We start from the raw sequence: 16,740 nt of genomic DNA on the forward strand, positions 1-16,740 counted from the left end.
AGCTATAGTGAGGTTCATTTTAGTCAAATAAATTTCTCCTCTAAAATGCACTGGGATAAATATTTGTTAATATTATTGTACTGACAAATACATACAATACATACAATAATACTTATGTTATTTCAAACCATACAGTACATACCACCCAGTTTAGTTTTGATGCCAGTTGCTGTTCTGCGTGGTCTGCTAATTCCGGTTTCATTTTCAGCAAATACTCTGAATTCATATTCAGTTGCCTCTTGTAGACCACCCTGTGTGTATTGTTTGTCCTTTGTGCGCTCCTTATTGCATTTCTTCCAAGCACTCTCTCCAGACTTTCGGTATTCAATCCAGTAGCCAAGAACTGGTTTTCCACCATCACATGCTGGAGCCTCCCAGTTAATTGTAATGTAGTCTTTGGTAACAGTCATAGTGTCAATTTCTCCTGGCTGGCTTGGTTTATCTAAATAAATCAAGAGCGCAATAGAGTGTTATTTTTTTTCTTTTTATTAAATCAAGACATCAATTTTAAATCAATTAATGAACAGAGAAAATTAAGAATGAGGTCATACCAAAGGGATCTTTGCATATTACTGAATCTGATGCAGGTCCTGGTACACTCTCTCCAATGTCATTCATAGCAATAACACGGAACTGATACTCAGCATCAGTAGAGAGCTGACTAAGAGTATACATTGTTGAGGTAATCTTTGTCTCATGACGAATCCACTTTTCAGACGACACTTCTTTGTACTCAATAAAGTAACCAGTAATGCGAGATCCACCATCATCTTTGGGTTTAGTCCAAGCCAAAGCAGCAGAATTCTTAGTAACATCCATAATTTCTGGTGGAGTGCCTGAAGCCTCTGGGACACCTAAATATTAATAACAAAAAATGAAAGAAAATGTTTTTATGTTTAATAACAAACATGCAATGCCTGGAAATGAAACCACTGACAAGCACTTACAAATGGGAGTCTTTGGTACAACAGTTGTCTCTGATTTCAGGGAGTTGCTTATTCCAAACTGGTTCTCTGCTGTCACCTTGAAGTGGTATTCAACATTTTCTTGTAGTCCCTTAACCACAAGGGATGTGTCAACCACTCGTGAGTCAACAGTGTACCAAGCTGCTTTTGTTACTTCACGTCTCTCCACAATGTAGCCAACAATTTCAGAACCACCATCTTCTGTTGGTGGTTTCCAGCTCACTCTTACAGAATGTGCTTGTATATCATCAAATCTAAGAGGGCCTTCAGGTACAGATGGGCGGCCAATAACCTTGACCTTTATAGGAAGCATCTTTTTGCCACACTTGTTTTCCAGATGGAGATAGTAAACGCCAGAATCAGACCTTTCAGCTTGTTTGATTACCAGCTCTGATACATCTTCATTGGAAGCAATCATTGCACGGTTGGTCACCTCTGATCCATCCTTCGTCCATTTGCAGGTAGGAGCAGGTTTGCCTTTGATGGGTACTGAAAGTTTGATTACTCCTCCGGATCTGACTACAAGGACATCTTTGTATTTTGCCTCAAGATCATAACTTGGAGGATCTGAAACAGCACATTTCCAATCATTAAATTATTCCAGACATATAGAATTTCACACGTATATCTACAGGGAGTTTATGACAGGGTCATAAGATCTTACCAAGCATCTCTGTTATAGTCACAACACCTGGTACTTCAGCTGGTTCACCTGGTCCACCAGCATTGCAAGCCATAACACGGAATTTAAATTCTTCTCCTTGTGGCATTTGTGTCAAGGTATATTCACAGATCAGTGAAGGTGTAGCGTTGCATTTCAACCAGGTTACTGATCCAACCTTTTGCATCTCAATTAGATAGCCTGTAACCTTAGCACCACCCTCCTCATCTGGAGGACTCCAGGCCAAAGACACAGACGATTTTGTGGTATCTGTGACTCGTGGGTTTTGAGGTGACCCTGGTGGATCTGTAGGGGTTATGTAATTGTTTAATAAGTGATAATAATTGAATTTACCAAAATTCAATTTGTACACACAAAAATGTATTAATAGTAAAATTTTGCTTACCAACTGGATCAGTTGCTACTGCTGGTTTAGAAAGAAGGCTAGGTTTGCTGACACCACGAGCATTGATGGCTGTCACTCTGTGTTCATATTCCAGGCCATCAATTAATCCAGTGGATCTGTATCTTGTCATTGTCACTGGATTTTTATTAGCACGGATCCACCTATCAGATCTGACCTCCTTGCGTTCAATAATGTAGCCAGACACCTCTAAGCCTCCATCCTCATCTGGTTGCTCCCATGCAACAGTCATGCCATCACGTGATACATCAAATACAATGGGTCTTCCAGGCGGCCCGGGAATGGCTGTAACAACAATTGGAAATTGTGATCAAGTAGGTCTAGAATATATATATACAGTATATATATATACACAGTATATGATTAAAAAAAAAAATTTCTTACATTTGGAGCTCTTGCACATTACGATTTCTGACTGTAAGTAATCCCCAGTGCCATAGCGATTGGTTGCTGCGACACGGAACACATATTCATCGCCCTCTGTCAACCTGTCAAATTTGAATGTTGGTCTGGTAACTGATTCCGATACAGGTACCCATCCTGGACGATGAGCATCACGTTGTTCAACAACATAGTTGCTAATTGGTGCACCACCATCTCTCATAGGTGGATCCCAGCTTATTGTGACTGATGTTGCATCAATTTCATCAAATCGGATGGGTCCTTGAGGCTCATCAGGTTTGGCTACAGAGAGAGAAGAGGTTTATGATTAATATTAAAACTCAACCATTTTAAAATATCTATTTTCATGCAGGGAGTCGGTACTTACAAAGAATTATGACTTTGATGTTTTCAGTAGTTACTCCTGTTATGTTTTTTACCTCAAGAGTATACACTCCACTGTCATCAATGGTAGTGTCAAGAATAGTTAATTTAGAGAATTTTCCAGTTGACTTTATCTTCACACGCTCCACAATCTTTAACCTATTGTCATTGAAGAACCAAGAACAAACTGGTGGTGGTCTTCCTATAATTGGTAAGTCAAGCTCAAGGGGTTTGCCTGCCAAAACACTTATCGTCTTCTGTGGAATAGCTGATAGATCAACCTTTGGCATGACTGAAAGAGGGAAAAAAAGGCATAAACAGTGAGACATGACAAACAAATGACAGCATCTTGTATTTTTTGTTAATATCGTAATACATACCTCTTTGATCTTGAACTGTCACAGCTGTAACAATTTCTTTTGGCTCACCAGCTCCTCTGCTGTTGACAGCACGTACCCTGAAGAAGTACTGCTCATTCTCATTAAGTGACATGATAGTGAACTCAAAGTCTGTAAGTTTCAAAGTTGCCACCTTCATCCACTTGTCAGTACCAGCTTTACAAGCCTCAACAATGTAGCCAGTGATTCTGCTGCCTCCATCATGTAAAGGTTTCTCCCAGGCAAGTGATACACTGGATTTGGTTACATCTACAACTTCAAGCTTGGCTGGTGGAAGTGGAACTTCGCACACCAACACAACATCGCTTGTCTCACAAGGTTCACCAATACCATAGATATTCTCTGGTAAGACTCTGAAATAATACAGCATTCCTTCTGTCAGACCAGTTATTTTGTATGATGTCTTGCTGCATTTGGATGTGACAGTTTTGTATGCTCTCATTGATGCCTCTCGTCTTTCAATGATGTAATTATTGACAGGTGCTCCACCATCAACCTCAGGAGCATCCCAAGTAATATGAGCAAAATCTTTTGTAAGCTCTTTTATCTTAATTGGACCAGTTGGACCAGGTGTATCTGAGAAAGAATTCATAAACAGGCTGGTTAGACATCATTTCATGATATGTTGTTATATGCACTATAAATAATTTGCATGATTTAATATGATAAAAAATATATTTAAATAAATATACCATAGATTTTCACAAGAATGCTTGCATCCTTCTTCCCAGCTGAATTTGAAGCTTCAATTGTATATCTACCAGCATCATAGCGGTGCACCTTGTCAATAATGAGAGTTGTAGCAGTATTTGTCACTTCAATAAAGCCACGATTTTGGAGGTCCACACCGGGTTTGGTCCAGGTTACAGTTGGGATTGGTCTACCAGTAACAGTAACATGGAGCCGCAGAGAACTTCCTGCTCTCAGACAAATTGTCTTTGTCAGTTCATCAGACAGCTCAAGGTCAGGAATTTCTGGAATAAATAATAAACAAGAGAGTTTAATAGAGAAGATACTTACAAAGATATTGGACATAACTTCTTTCTTGCATTTGTACATATAAAACTTTGACAGCATATAACAATATGGAATTTGTGTGAACATACCAGTTCTTTCCACAGGCTCAGTCTCTGCACAAGGATCACTGAAATCACCCATTCCATTTACATTGACTGCTGCAACTCTGAAACAGTATTTTTTGCCAGCAGAAAGACCTGCAACTGTGTGTTCTGTCACCCTAAGATTCTTTTCATGCACTTTTGTCCATTCCTCTGCACCAGCTTCTTGCATCTCAAGAACGTAACCAATAACATCTGCACCTCCATCTTCAACTGGTCGTGTCCAGGCAAGGCTAATACTATCTTTGTGTGTGTCTGTAACCCTTGGAATTGAAGGTGGATCTGGAGTGCCTAAAATAGGGATTTCACATTATAAGGTAAACAGTTGTTACTAAAGTAATATACACGTTACATTTTTAACAATGAGGTTGTTTCAGAAACATACCTGTTGGTACTCTACATACTGCATACATTGACACTTCACTAGGTTCACTATCACCAGCTGCATTCATGGCTGTAATGCGGAACTGGTAAATGTTGCTTTCATGGAGACCAGTGACTTTGAAGGATGTCTCCTTGAGAATAGAATCTCTGTTAACCTTGATCCATCTTACACTCTTTCTTTCACGGAACTCAATCAAGTAGTTTGTGACTTCACTGCCACCATCGCTCTCAGGCTTCAGCCACTCAATCGTTGCATAGTCTTTTCCAACTGCAAGGATTTCTGGTGTTCCAGGGGGTGATGGGACAGCTGTAGTTGGAAATGAAGTTGCAATATTGTAACATGTAACACTGAAAAATAGCTCAGCTAATGTTTTTAATATTAATCATGGCACTTACTGAATGAGTTTCTGGCAAAGATGGGGGTAGACTGTACTGCCACACCAGATCCATACTTGTTCACACCTCTCACACGGAAGATATATTCATTGTTCTTGAAAAGTCTTTTAATTGCACATGTTAGGGCTTTGCATTCAGCCTCAATGATAACCCAGTTAAGTCTATTGGTATCCCTTCTTTCAACAATGTAATGTGTGATGGGGTCACCACCATCCTCCGGTGGCTCTTTCCAAGACACTGTGCATTTTTCCTCCGAGACATTGCTGACTATAATCTCCTGACAGGGACCAGGTGTATCTTGAAAAAGATGAAAGATTATCGTATGAATGGACAACATATTTGGGACTGAAGATACCGTTCATTTATGTTATCGCTGTATGTTTAGCACACTTACCAAGCACTTTAACATTGACCTCAGCAGTTTTTGTTCCACTTGCATTTCTAACTGTCAGAACATACTTCCCAGTGTCATCTCTGTCACAGAACTTGATGATTGCCAGAGCACGTGTACTTGAGTACTGGAGAGCATATTTCTCACAAAGCTCTAGCTCTTTTGTACCCTTGGACCAGCTGACTTTAGGCTCAGGCTTACCACCAACAGCAGCATCCAGCACCAGATCAGATCCAGCTCTAATTATAACTGTGTCCACAAGGAGTTTGCTGTCCAGCTCTGCTTTAGGAGGAACTGCAAAATAATTGAGTTGTCAATAGTATTTAGGTTCTCATTAATATAAAATATTAGTTTTACGTCTTTAGTTAAAGAACCATGTATGATACATACTGTATTCTGCTTTGCAGGTCACTGGTCCTGTTGAAACTGATGGCAGGCTCAACACTCCATTTGCATTTTTGGCAATTACACGGAATTCATATTCCTCTCCTTCTCCCAGTGCAGTGATAGTGAAATTTGTGTTAGTAACATTAGTGTAGTTACACTTAAGCCAGCGACCATCTCCAGTGACAGTATATGGCTTGCGCTCAACAATGTAGCCTGTGATTGGGCTTCCACCATCGTTTAGGGGCACAGACCATTTGATTGAGACTGTTGATCTTGATACATTTGTAACCTCTGGTTTTCCCGTAGGATCTATAAATTTGTATCATCAAAGAACACATATAAGTATTGTTTTTGCTGATCTAGACTGGTATGAATTACTTTTTGATTGTGATGTACTTACCAACTGGATTTTGAGCCACAGCTCTCTTTGATGCTTCGCTTGCTTTGCTGAGGCCAGCGCTATTCATTGCATACACTCTGAACTGGTATTCAAGACCCTCAACAAGGCCTTCCACCTTGTAGTAGCATTCAAAGCAGGGAATCTTGTTTTCTCTCACCCAGAGAATTGTGTTACGCTCCTTCTTTTCAATCCAGTATCCAGTGACTTTGCTGCCACCATCATGGTACGGTTCCTCCCAACGAATGCTCATGCTGTTGGCGGTTACAGTGAACACTTCTGGTCTTGTTGGAGAGCCTGGAGGAACTGTGAAAATGAAAACATGTAATAAAATATTTGATATTTTATCATTTATACAGTATCTCAAAAATGCTAATTTCTTATAAGCTATTACATACCAAATGGATGCTCTGCAACAATCGTCTCAGACTCTGTTGGTTTGCTCACACCAAAACGGTTTTCAGCACAGATACGGAAAGTATACTGCATGTATTTAGTAAGATGGGAAATATGGAAAGAAGTGTGCTTTACACTTGAGTTAATAAGCTGCCAAGCAGTGGAGCCAGATTCACGCTTCTCAACAATGTAGTTAGTGATGTCTGTTCCACCGTCATCCTCAGGTAGATTCCATGACAGTACGCATGACTCTGATGTAATCGAGGAAATCTCAATTGGGCCCTCTGGGGGGCTTGGTCTGCCAATAACATTGACAGTGACAGTGAAAGTCTTTGACCCAGTGACATTCTCAAGAGTGAGGAAATATCTGCCTCCATCACCTCTCATGCAATCTTTAACTGTGAGAGTGGTCCTGTTTTTGGTAGTTTTGATTGAAACCCTGTCAGTTTCTTTCAGCCTCATTTCCTCAAGCTTCCAGGATACCTTTGGAGCTGGTCTTCCACTAATTGGAACATCAATCTCAAAAGATTCGCCAATCCTGCTAGTAATGAGTTGGTTGGTGATACCACTGAGATCAGCAGTAGGTTCAATTCGTGGCTCTTTAATGATGACTGAGGAGAAAGCTTCTCTTGGCATACTGAACCCAGAATCATTCTTTGCCTTGACACGGAATTCATACTCACTGTTCTCTATAAGTCCTTCAATTACGAGGCTTAGGTATTTCGTTGTACCACAAACAATCCATTTATCTGCATCTTTTGCCTTGGATTCCACACAATAGCCTGTGATACGGCTTCCTCCATCATGCTCTGGCTTAAGCCAGACCAGGGTTGCTGATGTGTCAGTTGTATCAATGATATCAATTCTCTTTGGTGGAGCAGGTTCAGCTGTGGCAATAACTGGATCAGGCATTTCATATGCTTCACCAAGACCATACTGATTCTCAGCCACGACTCTGAAGAAATAAGGTACACCTTCCAGGAGATCAGAAACTCTCAAGCTTGTTTGAGTGGTCTTGGGTGCTGCTTCTGTCCATGTACGACGTCTTGCCTCACGTTTCTCAACAATGTAATGATGAACACGTGCGCCACCGTCATTGGTAGGAGGTTTCCAAGCAATTGTGAGAGCTCCTCTTGTGACTTCCTTGATTGAGAGAGCCCCTGGTACACCAGGTGTGTCCAACACTTTGACTGCAATAGTGATAGATTTATTGCCACTACTGTTCTCAAGAGTGAGAGTATATTTTCCAGTATCATTTCTAGTGCAGTTTTCCAGTGTCAAGGCTGTGACTGTCTCAGTGGTGGTGATGTCTGTCATAACACCAAGTTCTCCATCTACTTTTGTCCAGGAAGCTGTAGGTGTTGGCTTTCCCTTAAAGGCAATACGGATACATACACTTCCACCACTTTTCACAATATGTGTCTGTTTGAAGGATGCATCTATGTCAATTTCTGGTGCCAAGAGCCTGCCTACTGCCTGTACAGACTCAGGTATTTCTTTGGCTTCACCCTTTCCAACAGAATTGACTGCACAAATACGGAACTTGTACTCTGCACCAGTTTCCAAACCAGTGACATTGTATTTTGTGACAGCACAAAGATCCTCATTGACTCTGTGCCATTCCTGTTCAGATCCCTTGCACATCTCAATAATGTAGCCATGGATTTCCATACCACCATCATAGGCAGGTCTGGTCCATTCCAAGCTGACAGATGTATTGGTAGTGTCAGTAACATTGACAATAGATGGGGCATCAGGTTTTTCAGTTGGCTCTGCACATTTAATAGGCATTGAAATGTTGCTTGGTGCTCCAATTCCAGCATCATTTACAGCATACACACGGAATTCATATTCCACATACTCAGTGAGATGAGTCACTCTGTGTGCAGCCTCAACAATGGGTTTCCTTGTTATGACTTTCAGCCAGCGACCAGTTTTCTTTTCACGTCTTTCCACAATGTAATATTTTATTGGGTTTCCACCATCATGTGTTGGTGGAGCCCAGCTGATTGTGATACTCTCTCCGTCAACATCTGTTGCATCTGGAGTTCCAGGAGAATCTGGAACAGCTGCAGGGATGAAAAAGGAAGAAATTACAGAAAGATTTTTTTTACAGTGCTTTACATAAGCTTATATTGAAATATATTTTTCTCAATTTTTTTAATCATCTTACTGTATTGCATCTGTGCAATCACGGGAGCTGAATCCAGTGGTCTGCTAACACCAAACCTATTGACTGCAGAAACACGGAACTGATACTCATTTGTCTTGATCAGTTTGGTGGCAATGTACGTGCATGCCAAGCACTCATCCGTAACAAGTGCCCATGAAATTTTAGAGGTTTCACGCTTCTCAGCAATGTAATGAGTGACCTCAGAACAGCCATCATTCTCAGGTGGATTCCATGAAAGTGTTACTTTGCCCTCAGAGATATCTGAGAATGTGATTGGTCCAACAGGTTCACCAGGTGTATCTGAAAGATAGAAATTATAGAAGCATAGGTTAAAGAAAAATCTCAAGAAAATATAGTGATTAAAGTGTAGAATTAATAAATAAGAGGGATAAGGTACAAAAATTATTCATACCAAAGACTTCAACTTTCACTGATTCCTTTTTAGCTCCTGAGGGATTTATGGCTTCCACAGTATAAAGACCACGGTGACTACGGTCAGCATCTCTGATAAAGAGGGTACTTGATCCAGAAATTGTTGTGATATCAACCATTTTCTTGGTTAATTCAATATTATCTCTGTACCAAGTAACTTTTGGTGTTGGTCTTCCAATGATTGTTACTTTTAGCCTGATGTTTTCTCCAGCTTTAATAGACACTCCCTCAAAGTATTCCTGTCCAAACTCAATGTTTGGAGCAACTGAAAGAGATAAGATTATGAACTTAACATATACAGACCAGCATAAAACTGCATGTAAATCGACAAACACAATATAAACTGGATGTACTTACAGCTCTCATCTCTGACTAAGACATATCCAGAAGACTGAGAGGGTGGGCTCACTGTACCGATAGCATTTCTTGCTATGACTCTAAATTCATAGCGTTCACCGCAAGCAAGACCAGTCACTGTAAATTCTGTGTCAGTCACATTTGAAAAATTGCTCTTTAACCACCGTCCTTTGCCCTGTCGTTTCTCCACATTATAGGCAACAATTTTGCTTCCACCATCACGCTTGGGTGCTTCCCATTTCAGTTTAACTGATTCACTTGTTACATCAACATAGTCAGGGGTACCAGGAGGATCTGAAATGAAATTACATATGTTATTTAGTATTTAGACACTGTCAACTGTCATATTTCTAACGTGAAATTTCTATGTGATAAAATAAGTCTTAAAGTTGAACTTACCAACTGGAGAAACAGCCATTACAGGTTTGCATGTATCACTCATGCGACTGTATCCAGCATCATTCTGGGCGTAGACTCTGAACTGATATTCCAAGCCTTCAATGAGACCAAGAATCCTGTACTCCCTTTCTTTCACCAAGACTAGGTTGACCTTTTGCCACATTATGCTGTTCTTCTCCTTCTTTTCAACATGAAACCCAAGGATTGGACAACCTCCATCAAAAATAGGTGCATCCCACTGAATAGTCATGCCATCATTTGTAACATTGTAAACCAATGGCATGCCTGGTGGGCCAGGTGGTCTGAACTCATGCTTGGCAATGACATTTTGTGAAACTAAAGGTTCACTTGCACCATATCTATTTTCTGCACAGACTCTGAACTGATATTGAATTCCCTTGATCAGATTGGGTACCTTAAATGATGTTCCAATCACATTTGAACAAGCCATTTTCCAGTCTGTCTGAGAGGTGTCACGTTTCTCAACAGTGTAACAAGTGATTTCTCCACCCCCATTATCATTTGGCTCATCCCAAGATATAGCTATACTTTCTGCTCTGACCTCATCCAAGCGGATGGGTCCAACAGGTTTAGCGGGTGGTCCAAGGGTAATAACCTGTATATGAAATGATTTTCTGAAGAATGTGTTGTCAAGAGTAAGTGTGTATTTGCCTCCATTCTCTTTCTCCACATTTTTTATCACTAGAGTGGCTTTGTTTTCAGTCTTCTTGAAGCGGATTTTTTCACTCTCCTTCAGTGGTAAATTGTCCTTTAACCAAAGAATGGCTGGTCTTGGTTTACCCTTGTATGGCAATTCAATGTGGGCATTGTGTCCCAGACGTACACTGATTTGTCCATCAGGATACTCTTTAAGGTTTGCTTCTGGTGGGATAATGTAGTCCTTTACTTTAATTGATCCGATTTCAACAAAGTCACTAGTACCCTTTTCATTCTTAGAACAAACTCTGAAAAACATTTCAGTGAGTTCCTTAAGCTTTGTAACTTCATGTTCACAGTGCTTGTTTGTGCCAGCAGGGGCCCATTCTTCTTGACCTTGGAGTTTCTTTTCAATTATGTAGTCTGTAATAATGCTACCACCATCATAATCTGGTTTGTTCCATTGTAGTGTTACTGAAGTATTTGTGGAATCTTTCATAGAAAGGTCTTTGACTGGTCCTGGTGTCTCTGTGGCTTTAACTGGCTCTGCTGTTTCACATGGATCTCCAACTCCATTCTCATTTTCTGCTAATACACGGAAGAAGAATGATGCTTTCTCAGAGAGTTCTTCAATTACGCATGTGGTTTCTTTGCACTTATTTGTTACACAGGCATATGTACGCTTTGAAGAGTCTCTTTTCTCAACAACAAAATTGGTAATTTCAGCACCACCATCCAATAGAGGAGACTCCCAGCAAAGTGTAACTTTCCCACGAGTGACGTCTTTTAAGATCAAATTCTTACAAGCAGCTGGAGTGTCCTGTACTTTAACAGACACAGTTAAGGACTTTGGTTCTCCTACACCATTTGATATATTAATGGTGTATTTACCAGTGTCGTTTCGAGTTACTTGTGTAATTATGAGACACGATGACGTGTCTGTGTTGTGAATGTCATATTTAGGATCATTGTCAATGTTCTGGTCTTCCTTCTTCCAAGAGATACTTGGAGCAGGTCTGCCTTTCAGGGGCACCATGATTTCAACATCTTTACCAGCTTTCACAATGTAGTGAGTTCTCATTGCAACATCCGTATCAACATGGGCTTCCTCTGCAAAATAAAAATAAAAATTATTTATGCTGTTGTTACAAGTGGAAAATATTGTCAAATACACAAAGATATTACAAGCATTTCAACATGAATACATACCAAGAATGTCTTTGGCTTGTACTGCCTCTTCCATTTCTATTGGGTCTCCACGTCCAGCACAGTTAACAGCAGATACACGGAAGTAGTAGTCAATATCTGGTTTAAGATCTGAGGCAACATACTCTGTGGTTCTCACTTCTCCCTTATGGCTAATCACTGTCCACTCCCCATCCTCACCAACTCTTTTTTCTACAACATAGCTGGTGATTTCACTGCCTCCATCATACTCTGGCTTTGACCATCCAAGTGTAATTGATGTTTTAGTCGAGTCCACTACCTTGAGCTTAGTTGGTTCACATGGTGGGTCTTAGGAGAATTGACAAAGCTTGGTTAGAACTTTGTCAAAGCAGTTAGACTCTTAATTAAATATGAATTTAGTAAAATTAACTTTTCAGTAAAATTATACAGTAATACATACCAACTGGATCAGCAGCTTTGTAGAAGTCAGAAACATCTGAGTATGGACCTTCCCCAGCTTTATTGATTGCACATACACGATACTGATATTCATTTCCTTCTGTGAGATGATGGACCTTTGCTTTGGTGTCACTAATGGGGTCCTTGTATACTTTTACCCAGCGCAGGCTCTTCTTGTTACGTCTCTCCAGATAGTATCCTGTAACCATGCTACCACCATCCACACTAGGTTTATCCCAAACAATTTGCATTGATGTTCTGGTGATATCTGTTGCTTCAGGTGTAGAAGGTTGTCCAGGAGAAACTAAAAAAATTAATTGATTTAATGAATAGTGCATTTGTCATCTTACATTATCTGGTTTACCAAAACTATACATTATACAGTTTAATAATTTAGACTTTCAGTTACTGTCTCCTTACCGAATGAATTTTTGGCAATTACAGGCTCAGACTCCAGAGCATCTCCAGCTCCAAATTTGTTAACACCTCTGACACGGAATATGTATTCATTTCCTCTGGCCAACTTTTGGACTGTGACAGTATGTGCTTCCATTGCTTCAGAAACTGTGGACCACACTACTCTACTTGTCTCTCGTTTTTCTACAATGTAATGAGTTACTTTGGCACCTCCTTCATCAGCCACTGGTTCCCATGCAATTGTTATCTTGTCAGCAGTGACTGATTTGAATTCAATGTGTCCAGCTGGAGGTCCAGGTTTGTCTATTTACAGAATGAAAATTTAAAATGAGGAAATAAAAAGGTGAAAAAGTCATTGAAATATATATATATATATATATATATATATATATATATATATATATTACACAAATGATTACATACCTAAAATCTGTATTCTGATACAAGCAGATGCTGTGCCAAACACATTTTTAATTTTGAGCTCATAGGTTCCAGTATTAAGACGAGTAGCATCCTTAATGAGGATGGAAGATGAGTCAGTTGTGTTCTCAATTGACAGCTGTGCACTTGACACTAACTCCTTTTCATCTTTAAGCCATTCAATAGTTGGCAAGGGTTTGGCAAATATTCCCACTTTGATTTTGAATGATGTACCAGCTTTGTATTGCACAACATCCAAATACTCTGGGGGCAGGTCAATTACTGGAGCACCTAAGAATGGGGGGAAACAGAAAAGTGTGTAATAAAGTGTGAATACCGTAAAACTTCAAATAATAGCCGAGTCCCAAATAGACGCCTGTCTCTTTTAAACGCCTGGTGTGACGACAGGTTTGGGTAAATAAAGGCCGGTCTCAAATAGAGGCCTGGTCTGTTTTTTTAGTATCGGGTTGTATTTGATCTTCTCAAACCCATCATTGCTGCACATGATAATATAAGATAACTAGCAAAGTAGAAGCAATAAACTTACCAGAAATGTCAACACAAGTTACTGGTCCTGCAATTAGAGATGGGTTGCTGATCGAGCCAACTGCATTCTTGGCAAAAATCCTTAATTCATATGCCTGATCCTGAGTCAAGCCTGACACAGTGAAGTTAGTATCAATGACATTGGTAAAGTTTGCCTTTGTCCATCTGCCATTTGGAGCATCTCTTCGCTCAACCATGTAGCCAGTGATTTTGCTTCCACCATCAAATGGAGGCTTCTGCCATACAAGGCTAATTGAATTTTTTGTAACCTCAGAAATTCTCACATTTGCCGGTGGTTCTAAAACAAAACAATTGGAAATGAAATTCAGAGAAACTTGACAACATATCTCCTTAGTTTATATATTATTTTGATTATTATTTAAGCTTACCGCAGGCATCAATTGCTAGCACTTCTTCTGATGTCTTGCTGAACTTTCCAATACCAGCTGCATTTTCTGCAGCTACCTTGAATTCGTAAATCATTCCAGGACATATATTTGTCACTCTAATTTGAGTTGCAGGGATTGCTGTTTTGTTCCCCGTCTGCCAAAGAATGCTGCTTCTTTCTTTCATTTGGACATGGTATCCAACCACTGGGCTTCCTCCATCTAATACTGGCTCATTCCAACAAACAGTGAGGCTCTCCCTTGACACATAACCAAGCCATGGTGTTGATGGTGGTCCAGGGATAGCTAAAAAATACAATAGACCAGCGGGGGTTTAACAGAAATTCAGACATAACTAGAAACAATTGAGAATGTACATTATCTAGGTACTCACTGTATGGAAGCTTCACTGTAACTGAATGAGAATCAACGTGATCACTGATGCCAAAGCGATTCTCAGCTTTAACCCTGAACTGGTATCCTTCTCCCTTTGTAAGTTTGGTGACTTTAATTGAGCTTCTTGCAATTGTGGATGACACTTCTGTCCAGGCTGGAGTACTTGTTTCACGTTTAAGAACAACATAGTTTGTAACAGGACTGCCACCATCATACACAGGTGGGAGCCATTTGAGACACAAGCTTGTCTCTTCCACATCACTAACTTCAATAGGTCCAACGGGAGGACCTGGTCTATCCAGGACCAGTATGTTTACAAACATCTTGGTGGTTCCACTTGTGTTTGAGGCAACAATGTCATATCTTCCAGCATCACTTGCAATACTTTCCTTGAGGTTGATATTAAGACTTTCAGGGGTTACTTCAAAGCTGAATCTCTTGCCGCACTTAACTGGAGCATTCCCTCTTGACATCGTGACTTTTGGCATTGGTTTACCAGAGAGAGGAAGCTCAAATTTAAGATTTGATCCTGCTCTCACATAAAGAGTGTTGTGTGGGAAATTTTTCATATCAAACTCAGGGGCATCTGTAAATAATATTCAAAGGAAATGGAAGTACAACATTAATAGATTATTTGAATATGATAAACATGGAATGAATTGAATGAATTAAGACTCACCCAGTTGATCTTTCACAACCACAGGGATAATCATTTCTTTTGGTTCACTAAGTCCAGCGTGATTCTCAGCACGAACTCTGAAAAAGTATTCTGCATTTTCCCTTAGGCCCTTAATTATGTGGGTGTTGGCTTTAACAGTGGCACATTTAACCCACTTCTGTTGGCCCTTTTCAAGGGCATCAATGAGGTAGCTGGTAATTCGGCTTCCACCATCATACTCTGGTTTTGACCATGCAATGGTGATGCTATTTTTTGTTACCGCAGTAACACCAAGTCTAGCAGGTGGACTTGGTTTTTCTGTTGGTGCAAAGTTGAAATCATATTTAAAACACAAAATGAATTAATTTGTTCTGAAACCTATTATTTTCTCATTTTCAGACAAATAAAAATTTAAATGATTTTACCTGTAATCTTGGTTCCATCTTTAGTTTCAACAGGTACACCTGATCCAAACTCATTTTCTCCAGCGACTCTAAAATAGTAAATTGCACCTTCTTGCAAGTCTTCAACCTTGTATGTCAGACTGTGGCAGTTGCTTGTTACGCATACCCAGGCCTTTTTGCTTGCTTCACGTTTCTCAACATGATAAGCCTTAACAGCATCTCCTCCATCATTCTCTGGAGGCTCCCAAGTAACTGTTGCAGAATCTTCTGTGACTTCTGTAATTTTCACATTAGTTGGTGGTCCAGGGGTATCAAGGACTTTGACCACCATTGGCAAAGATGCTGTTCCAACACCATTGTCCAAAGTAACAATGTATTGTCCAGAGTCATTTCTTGTTGCTTTCTCAATAGTAATAGATGTGCATGTTTCTGTTGTTTCTATGCTCGCCCTTGCTTTGAGATCAACCTCCTCTTTATTCCATGTAACTGAAGGTACTGGCTTTCCTTTAAACAGAGCCGTCAAAGTAAATGAATTACCATGCTTGACAATTAAAGTTTTTCGCATCTCAATGTCAACGTCAAATACAGGTTCCTCCTTTCTCTCCGTTGCTGACTGTGGCTCAGAGACAGGTGACTGTTCACTGACACCAACTTTGTTAATTGCTTTAACAGTAAATACATACTCCACATCAGTTGTAAGACCAGAAACTGTGAATTCATTGCTTTTTGTCATCTGAATAGCCACAATCCATTCCTCATTCTCAGATTTCTTATATTCTACACTGTATCCAAGGATCTGTGCACCACCATCAGATAATGGCTTTTTCCAGGCAATAGTAATTGAATTCTTGGTATGATCCAGAATCTTAGGTTTAGTTGGTGGGGATGGTACCAAAAGTTCATCCTCTGCCCTTGCTGAAGGAGATGGGTCACTGGCTAGACTCAAGCCTGCTGCATTTTCAGCATAAACTCTAAACTCATACTTTGTTAATTGCTTTAACAGTAAATACATACTCCACATCAGTTGTAAGACCAGAAACTGTGAATTCATTGCTTTTTGTCATCTGAATAGCCACAATCCATTCCTCATTCTCAGATTTCTTATATTCTACACTGTATCCAAGGATCTGTGCACAGCCATCAGATAATGGCTTTTTCCAGGCAATAGTAATTGAATTCTTGGTATG

General features: G+C 40.0%; 1 protein-coding gene across 1 annotated transcript in view; it reads right to left on the bottom strand.

Annotated features, from left to right (window-relative positions):
- Positions 1-16,740, bottom strand: part of LOC107714355 (titin-like) — a 137,730-nt gene that overhangs the window by 13,387 nt on the left and 107,603 nt on the right. Inside the window, 29 exon segments of the mRNA XM_016520177.1 lie at positions 143-442; positions 552-854; positions 948-1,532; positions 1,630-1,932; positions 2,033-2,335; positions 2,435-2,734; positions 2,820-3,107; positions 3,196-3,789; positions 3,906-4,187; positions 4,320-4,622; positions 4,717-5,022; positions 5,112-5,408; positions 5,506-5,796; positions 5,893-6,198; positions 6,290-6,592; positions 6,685-8,751; positions 8,856-9,155; positions 9,268-9,552; positions 9,645-9,938; positions 10,044-11,810; positions 11,910-12,215; positions 12,328-12,630; positions 12,747-13,046; positions 13,167-13,454; positions 13,711-14,007; positions 14,099-14,401; positions 14,490-15,077; positions 15,171-15,467; positions 15,575-16,501. Coding sequence (XP_016375663.1) covers positions 143-442; positions 552-854; positions 948-1,532; positions 1,630-1,932; positions 2,033-2,335; positions 2,435-2,734; positions 2,820-3,107; positions 3,196-3,789; positions 3,906-4,187; positions 4,320-4,622; positions 4,717-5,022; positions 5,112-5,408; positions 5,506-5,796; positions 5,893-6,198; positions 6,290-6,592; positions 6,685-8,751; positions 8,856-9,155; positions 9,268-9,552; positions 9,645-9,938; positions 10,044-11,810; positions 11,910-12,215; positions 12,328-12,630; positions 12,747-13,046; positions 13,167-13,454; positions 13,711-14,007; positions 14,099-14,401; positions 14,490-15,077; positions 15,171-15,467; positions 15,575-16,501 — 13,386 coding nt within the window.

The sequence above is a fragment of the Sinocyclocheilus rhinocerous genome, unplaced genomic scaffold, assembly GCF_001515625.1.
Source record: "Sinocyclocheilus rhinocerous isolate Xijiao unplaced genomic scaffold, SAMN03320098_v1.1 scaffold449, whole genome shotgun sequence".
Classification (NCBI taxonomy): Eukaryota; Metazoa; Chordata; class Actinopteri; order Cypriniformes; family Cyprinidae; genus Sinocyclocheilus; species Sinocyclocheilus rhinocerous.